The sequence below is a fragment of the Eurypyga helias genome, unplaced genomic scaffold, assembly GCF_000690775.1.
Source record: "Eurypyga helias isolate BGI_N326 unplaced genomic scaffold, ASM69077v1 scaffold34355, whole genome shotgun sequence".
Classification (NCBI taxonomy): domain Eukaryota; kingdom Metazoa; phylum Chordata; class Aves; order Eurypygiformes; family Eurypygidae; genus Eurypyga; species Eurypyga helias.
This window is the reverse complement of record NW_010253962.1, coordinates 276-9,184: the sequence shown is the minus strand read 5'-3', so window position 1 is coordinate 9,184 and position 8,909 is coordinate 276. Positions and strand designations below refer to the sequence as shown.

Below are 8,909 nucleotides of genomic sequence, written 5' to 3'. Positions count from 1 at the left end.
CCTTCCCTGAGAATCCATCCTAAACTGAAAGGAGCACACTAAGGAAGCTCAAAGAAAACTTACATGGCAAGGTACTATGAATGTCCAGTAGCATCCACTCTGAAACACCTGCCACAGGTTAGCAAAACAACCCCAAAACACACCAACTGATTCTTGCCTTTCTCAAGACCTGTTGGGCATGCTCCTTTACACCCTTTCCCGCCTCTCATGCATTACCTCGTTACAACTGCTGCAGCAACACAGCTACACAGAGCTGATTTATATTTGATATACACACATCAGTCTCCTACGTTAAAGGATGTTAAGGTCCTACTCCAACAGGGAGTATGGAATGAGCATCGCCTGCTATCATTCAGTTCCTACATGAACAATTTAGCCCGACCCAGCACTGTAATCTCTTGCCCGAAGTAACACCTGGCAAGCTAGTGCATCAGTGCAATACACGCAGATCTTGCTTAAGTGATCCAGGAAAAAGTAGGGATGCCTGAAGTCAGTCAAGCCAGGCACGCACAGCAATGCCTATTTCCCCTTTCACCTATCTTTTTAATCTGTAAGAAAGCTCCATACCCCGTAACACAAGCAATTGCAAAAGGTGTTTCCCTTCTGCACCCACGTTCAAACCAAGTAAGTAACTGGACCAGCCATTACTACAAAGGAGTCTCTTACAGACAGCTATAGAAGATTCTTTGAGTTTTATTTCTTTACAGCAACATGAAGTACATGTTTCCACTTCGGTATTTTAGTGCAACAAGGAAATCCATTACCTCAGTAAGCTTCAGCAAGGTGATTGATCTGTGTTTCTATATGCAATGGAAAAGATTATTTAACGTGTCTCCCTTTGCTGCACCACTGTTTAAAGCTTCAAAAATCTAAGTAAATACTCTCACAGAATTAAACAAGCAGACACTTTGCTTGATAATGAAATGCTTTTGTTGCATGAGCTAAGTGTTTTCTGCAGCAGAGCAATTCACCTGTAAGCCACTGGCACTATGACAAGAGTGGGATCAGAGTAGAAGTGGTGACATTCCAGTAGTCTGTGCAAGAATTCCACTCTATTTTTTGCAAGCTGCGTATCTTGAAGACACATTCTCCCAGTTGATCACATTCCAGATGGCTTTCAAATAGTCAGGTCGAACGTTTTTATACTGAAGATAATAAGCATGTTCCCATACATCAATTCCTAGCAAAGGAATGAGACCTTTAAGGAAAAAAAAAAAAAAAGAGGAGGAGGATAAATTTTGTAAACCTACGAAAACATGCTTTGCATGTAAAGTCTTATATTGCGGCCCAAAGCGGTACCCAATTTCTGACTCTCTATCTGCAGGAGACAGAGAGCTCTCCCACAGGGAGATGCGTATTGCGGCACCTGACAAAACTGTTTGCTCTCCACACACACATACTGCATAAACCCAACGAGCCGATGAAGATACACACCGATGAATACTCCAGAACTGCCTTGAAGACATAACTGACGCAAGGTAGAATCACGTTTGAAAGGTTTACATCTTTTGCACGGTTAGGGAAGCATTTTCATGAAAAGTTACACCATGAAGGATTGATTCTCTTGTCATGCCAGTTTTCTGTCAACATTTTAATCACAAGTTATTGTCTAACCTTTGCTTTTGTGCTAAAATACCCTTCTCAGTGAATTTTTAACAGGAAGTTTTTTTTGTGGGGAGGTGAAATTTACCCACGTTACGCTGTATGTCCCTATAGTAAAATTATTCTTCCTTTTTTCCTCCTACTTTTAAGCAGTAGACCGACTGCTGACAATACATGAAACTCCTTGCCATTCTCTATGAATTCTACAGAACACGTTTTATAGATTTCTGCAGCAGGATGTGGACAAACAGCCACTGCGGGCAGGATTCTCACTGGCCATTCTCAGCCTGCCATCATCGCTGCCCTGTCACTCTAAGCAAGTAAAAGTATCTTCAGAACTGATCACAGCCAGTATGATGCTGCTTGCCTAGCTGTAAGATTTATCGCCTTCCAAGGCTTATTTAATTGACACTCATTACTCTTTACCAAGAGTAAGAAAGCAGATTATAAGCCTTCCATTTTCAACCCATCCTACACAAGGGTTAGTAACAAGGGTTGCACACAGTAACTAGAGTTACGTTGCACCTTCCCCTCTCCTGCTGTACGGCCTACGCTGACGCTTCTGTGAGTAGCCCCTCTGAGAGAAAACTATCTACAGGCCAGAGGCTTAATCTTGGTCGACACAGGCAAGCTACTCCAGTTACTTAAAAGAAGCCTAAGGTAAAGCTATAGCTATAGCTATTGTCCAAGAGAGAGCCCTTTCACAATATGCTCCCATCTATTTCCCCTTTGACCAGACAGAATTTAAATCCTACTGCTCTTCACAGTTTTTAAGTCCTGCTTCACAAATGCTGGTTTAAAAACAGTAACTGTTTTTCACTTCTGCTAGTAGTGACATTCAGTTGTCCAGCCCTATGTGCCCAGCAATTTCTTCTCAGCATCTATCAACCCCTTTTCAGATCTCATGCACTTGCCCATGAAATCTACACCCAGAGAAGCAGAGGGGAAGGAAAGAAACCTGACCTGTCGTTCCTTGCAGAGGGTCTTGATTTGCACAAGCTGCTATTTGTAGGCGCCCCTGGTCTTTGTTATAGCCAAGCCACCCCCAGCCTGATCCTTGCACGCCAACCGACAGGGCAGTCAGCTTCTCCTTGAAATTCGCGAAGGAACCAAAGTCACGCTTGATGGCTTCCATCAATTCTCCTTTAAAAAAAAGCAGATTTGGTATGGGTAAGTAGGCTCCATGATCAGATTCCTTCTCTATTATACAGTTAAGCTAACCTGTGCTGGGGCAAAGGGAACAGAAACCAGAATTGTTTAGTGTAACAGTGCATCGCCAAGCTACTTCCTTTCCCCTACACCCTAGTACATTTGTGGTTTGCAGATATTTCAGTGTTTGCTGAAAACCTGAAGGTGTCTACACTCATTTTTAATTAGCATGTGTAAGAATACTTCATATAGTGCAATGCTGAAAAATTCTTCACCCCTTCCATCCTCAGACAGATGGTACTGAAAATCTCTCAGTGGTAGCTGCAAGTACATCTCAAGCCAGGCTCTAGCAGGCTTCCTAGAAAAGCCTTGATCCGTTCAGTTAAAACTGAAAAATGGCATTTTTGGCTTACTGACTTTCACAGAAACATCATAGGAATTGGGAGACAAAAATACAGGCTTCAAAGCATCTTTTCTGAGAATTTAATCTCAAAACAAGCTTTGTCAGAAATGGACTGATACCAGAACTGCTTGTTGAAATTTCAGCTTCAAGGCTTCAAAGCTTTATGCTCTAGTCTTAACCAGATCCTCTTCAGGGCATCTTTGTACTTTCACGGTAGAGTCAAAGTCACAAGCAGATGTCACCTATGAGCACTGAACCGGTGCAGAAAGTACCTGAAGCCTGCCAATTTCCAGACAGGCGTATAAAAACCTCACTCAAAAACCCTCAAGCTTATCACAGCAGCTTTTGTGATACCTGTATTATAGGGCCTTTACCTTTAATTGCAGGTCACTTGTAGATAATCATTACTCTATCCTCCCTAAAGGGTTTTCTTCCTTTAGGCTTTAACTGATAAACTATCCCTATTCAAACTGGAGCAAAAGCCCAGACACTAGTTTGAGAGGTCTGCAGGACATTTCTTCCCTCTCTGTGAACAGAATACATATATGGCAACTTAATTAGCAGACCTTTGGGTCCTTTCCAACCCCTACCATTCTGTGAATCTGTGTAAACTATGTATATGAAGATAGAAAGGACAATATACAGCAATAGCCGACTATTTTGCATTGCACACATAATTAGGTTTAGAACTTAAAAATACTTAGCACAGGGCTAGCTTTTTATGTTCTTGGCTTGTATCCAATAAGCCCTGAATTCCTCAGAGTTGTCATAACTGTCATATAGAAAGGCAAATTAACTCTGAAAAATAATGATCCTCCAGACTCTTTCAAAGAGAGAAAAAGTCGTCAGTTCTACTGGGAAATTGAAACAAGCAATAAACCATTGTAACAAGCACTAACCTTTAGGCTCTCCTCCTCCATTAGGAGAAAGGTTTGTCCAGAAGATGGTGTGATTGATATGACCCCCACCATTGAACTTCAGTGCAGGCTGAAGTGACACCTGAGCTGTTACATCACCTAAGGATGCAGAAAATAAAAATATATAGTTAAATAAAAGCATTATCATCACTACATGTCACGGTATAACCCCAGCCGGCAACTGAGCGCCACGCAGCCACCCGCTTGCTCACTTCCCACCCTGCCCAGTGGGATGGGGGCAGAATCGGAGGAGTAGAAGTGAGAAAACTCGTCGGTTGAGATAGGAGCAGTTTAATCACTGAAGTAAAATAAAATAGTAAGAATAATAAATTGTAATGAGAAGGCCAATAACAAAAGGAGAGAGAAATAAAACCCAAGATAAGTGATGCACATGAAAACAATTTCTCACCACTAACCAACCGATGCCCAGCAGTTCCCGAGCAGTGGCCTCCCGGCCAGCTTTTCCCCTTGGTTTATATGCTGAGCGTGACATCATACGGTATGGAATATCCCTTTGGTCAGCTGGGGTCAGCTGTCCTGGCTGCATCCCTTCACAGACTCTTGTACACCCCCAGCCTACTTGCTGATGGGGCAGTGTGAGAAGCTGGAAATCCCCTGACTTAGTGTAAGCACTGCTCAGCAACACCTAAAGCATCCCTGTGTTATCAACATGATTCTTATCCTAAGTCAAAACCACTCCATCCCATCTGAAACCAGGTTACCACAGTAGTCACTAAGTTGCCACTAAGCCTCCATCAACCTCTAAAATCTTTAAAGTCTCACTAGCCCATAACATGTCTAAGGAAAATATAAGGTTTGTGACTGTTATCCATATTTCAGATATCAACTGACAAACTAACATTAAAGATTTCTTTATCTTTGACCTTTTCTTATCCTGTAATGATTTGGGATCTGCCAATATTGCACCTATCAGGCAGCCCACACTACGCATATAAGAACTACTGTAACTCTACAGCAGAATAAAGCAAAAAGTACAGACAGAACATTCAAAGGACCCAGCACCTGTAAATTGCTCAGTATTACCACTACAAGACAAGAACGCTGCTCACCCATTAGCTCACTGATTTGCAAACTAAGGATTTTTAAACTTCTTAAACAATTTACAGGACAAACAGTTCGTGCTTCAGAGAAAGTTGATGAGTACAGTAAGCTCATACACAAAGTGTTCTTCTCCCTCCCATTTTTTGTTGCCTTTTTTTTTTTTTGGAGGGAGGTACTTTCAAGAAGAGATAGGGACAACCCAGATAATATTACTCCACGTGACAGAACCCTGCATCTTAAATATCAGACAGCCCTGTACTTCCTCCCTCTCCACATGTCATATTCCTTAAAGAATTCACTGGTGCCTTGTGCCTCTAAACGATGTTGCACCACTTCAACAAAAGTGTTTTGAATGCTATTTTGTCTTTTAAAAGAATTTACACATTTCAAAGGTTTTGAAACTTCTTCCACCGTTCCAATACATTCTCTAACAAGGAATCAGTGGGGGCAACTGTTTCCTCCATGTTTTTTCAGAGTGAGTGGTAGAAGCCTTCCTAGAGCAGCAAAGTCACCTTAACACAGATGTGAAGGCAGCCACAAAGCAGTAGCACACCTGTTACTAAGGTTTGAACACAGGATTCCAACTTCTCAGCATCTCACCCTAATAGAAGCATAGCATCGTTTACGTTGGAAAAGACCTTTAAGATCATCAAGTCCAACCATAAACCTGACACTGCCAAATCCACCACTAAACCATGTCCCTGTGTGCCTCATCTACACATCTTTTAAATAGCTCCAGGGGTGGAAATTATCTCCTCATACCCTTCAGAAACTACAACAGCTTTGGTAAGCTTCATACAGATAAAATATCTCAACAGCTGTTCCAACAGTGCTCCCAACTCTCTCAGGCCTCCTCTAGACTCGCTCCAACCAGTCCATATCCTTCTGAGGCTGGGGGCTCCAGAGCTGGATGCAGCACTGCAGGTGGGGTCTCACAAGAGCAGAGTAGAGGGGGAGAATCATCCCCCTCGACCTGCTGGCCAGGCTTCTCTGGATACAGCCCAGGATACGGTTGAAGCTTGAAAGTAAGTTTCAAGTTTATAGCCTTCAATTACCACATCTTGCACATTTTCATAGACCAGTATCAGAACCAGCTTATGCTGACACAAATAACAAAGTCCTGTGCTGCACCCTATCACAGAAGCACATACCTGTTTTCAAATGAGCTGATAAAACGCAATGGGACTCAACTCAGGACAGCTTTTATTTGGGTTTTCTAAGCAGATACACATCAATGAAGAACATGATAAAAGGTGATCTGAAGAGAATACCTTACTTTTATTGCTAAACAAAAGCTGTTGACAAGGTTCTGTTATCCAGAAGTGATGCTAGAGAGTGGTTAGATGTGCAGTGTAACCCAACACTGAGACGCAGCACAGAGCTATTTTTGACCACGCTCAGTTTTTAAGCATGGAAAAACAATGGCAATACTGAGAGAATGAGGTGGCAGTTCAGACTTTGCCCTGTCCTAAAGCCTGGTCTTAGAAGTCTTCCTAATGAGGGTCAAAATACTACACAGAGCACACTGAGATATCAGTTAGGGGGGAAAAAAAGCCAAACCTAAACACACACACAAATATCGCAAGCAAACATTTGCCTACTTTGACGTGCATGACTACCACCAGTACATTATCCATTTGCAAAATAATGTCTTGCAAAATCCTTAGAGAAAGATTAACCTCTGCCTCTAGATACACCGGTTCCAACAGCAAGCAATGACAGCCTATCAAAGGATAGTATTTTTATACAAAACACCTCAAAGGATCCACAGCACCGCAGATGTTCCCCCCAGCCAGAAATTCTGCCTCCACTAGTGGCTGAAGCCTTGGTCACTAAACAGCGTAAATAACATCAGCAGCAGATACACCCATTTCTTACAGTTCAGGTTCCCTCCTCAATTCTGTTTGCACTAATCAAATATATGGAATACAACCTTCCTGGTTCCACCACTGGCAAGACAAAGCAGCAGCCAATCTTGATTGCCTGATTTTTAATCGAATCTCATTAGCTCATTAATTTAGACTGCACGAGTTATTTTTAGGCTTACTTAGGCACTTGAAAATCTCTGAACTCTCACAGGTCACCAACATTCTCTATTCGAGCACACTGGCAATTCTCAAGGCCTACGGGCTTCAAGTTTACTCAGACACTGACAATTCTCACTTTCATCCAAGCCCAAAAAATTAAATTACACTGTGAAGCCACCAGGCAACCACACAGAGGTGAGTCTACAGTCACTTCTTAGATATAAATTGATACTCATTAGAAAAATCATCATGACAGAAAAATAACTCAGAAAATATTCCACTTTCTTAAAAAGATATACACATTATTTCACACTTTGATCAGTCCAACTGAAAGATTTGAAAAAAGCATTTCATGTGTTTCAGTGCAGCCCTGCTAGAACAACTGTAAAGTATTCACAGAAGTCAGAGTATCTCAAGATTCAATTAGAGATCTTAACAAAAAATTCCATGACGGCTCGTGTCTCTTACTGGCATGTAACCTACACAACCCTTTCATCTGATCCAGTGGCACAACCGACAGGCAAATACGCATCTCTTCACTGGGTGTCGTACACATTAGCGGTGCACTTGTCTCACCTCCACTTTTAGGCAGCTAAGATTATTTCACAAGAAAGCAGCAGAGCATCTGATGTGAAAACCATCAAGGTTCACAAATTTTCCTTTATCTAAGTTTGTTACTAACCTTTCATTATAAACTGTTGAGTAAAATGACTGCAGTTTCCTGTTGACTTCAGTCTTTGATTGAAGTTACTAATGTAAATAAGGACTAAATGCGCAAAAATCAATTAACTTTCTTCTAGTTTTACAGTATTACAGCGAGCAGAATCCATACTTTTTAGTTATACTTAGTTTCCAATTATCAGCACCACTGAACCCTGGAATGAAAGCTTATTCCTCCTAATAGCATTTCACTTTATTTTAAAAAAAAAAAAAAAAGCTTGCATTAAATAATCCAAAACTTTTACAAGAAACTACCTCCCCTGGAATGAAGAGCTATCCCATTTTTCCCCTGTATCACCTATGTCAACTAGCTTCCATCTCATCTGTTCACTGTGGGTATACAGACCTTTTGCCAGTGCCTCCTTGTATTTCTCCTCGGTGACATTCAGGTTGTTCACGTAGGTGGCATGATGTTTGCTGTGGTGCAGCTGCATGATGTCTGCACTAATGTGAGGTTCCAGAGCGCCATAGTCATACGGCAAGTCAGGGAGAGTGTGCTTTTGCCTACAGACCAAGCATCCCAACGGTGGTATCAACTTGGCACTATTAGAGAGAAAACAGAATGAAGTGGTCTTATTCAACAGCACTGGGGCTTTACCACTGAAGCAGACTAAGACCACAACTGTTAGGATCGGCTGCTTTAAGCGCACAGGGTGATACCTTAAGAAGTCAAATTCCCATTTTTCAGCTCCAGGCCTTCGCAACGTAAAGCTGCCGCTTCTCGAGTGGAGGACCCCAAACCACCGCAGAGAATCAGGTACCCTCCCACGCACGCAGGCAAGGCAAAGGCAGGGCTGGGCACAGAAAGCCAGCTGTAGTAACGTGCTGGCATTCAAAGCTTTGCCTAATCTTTACTGATTGAGAGCAGAAGCCAAGATGTCCCTGAAATGTCCTTCCCTGGCTATGCACAAGGTCACCGTCCTGGGAAACAGGCTGAAAAAGCCCCGGGTTCCCAGGAGCGGAGCTGTTTAGGACGGAGGTCAACCCGCGCGCTTCCCTGTCCCTGGGGTGGGTGCCGGGAAACCGCCG

General features: G+C 42.5%; 1 protein-coding gene across 1 annotated transcript; it reads right to left on the bottom strand.

Annotated features, from left to right (window-relative positions):
• Positions 1-673: 673 nt before the first annotated feature.
• Positions 674-8,423, bottom strand: SOD2 (superoxide dismutase 2, mitochondrial; the record flags this gene model as incomplete). Its single annotated transcript, XM_010152840.1, has 4 exons — positions 674-1,198; positions 2,566-2,745; positions 4,054-4,170; positions 8,227-8,423. Coding segments are annotated over 4 exons (640 nt in total), but the record flags the coding sequence as incomplete, so codon positions are not given.
• Between the last annotated feature and the right edge of the window lie 486 nt (positions 8,424-8,909).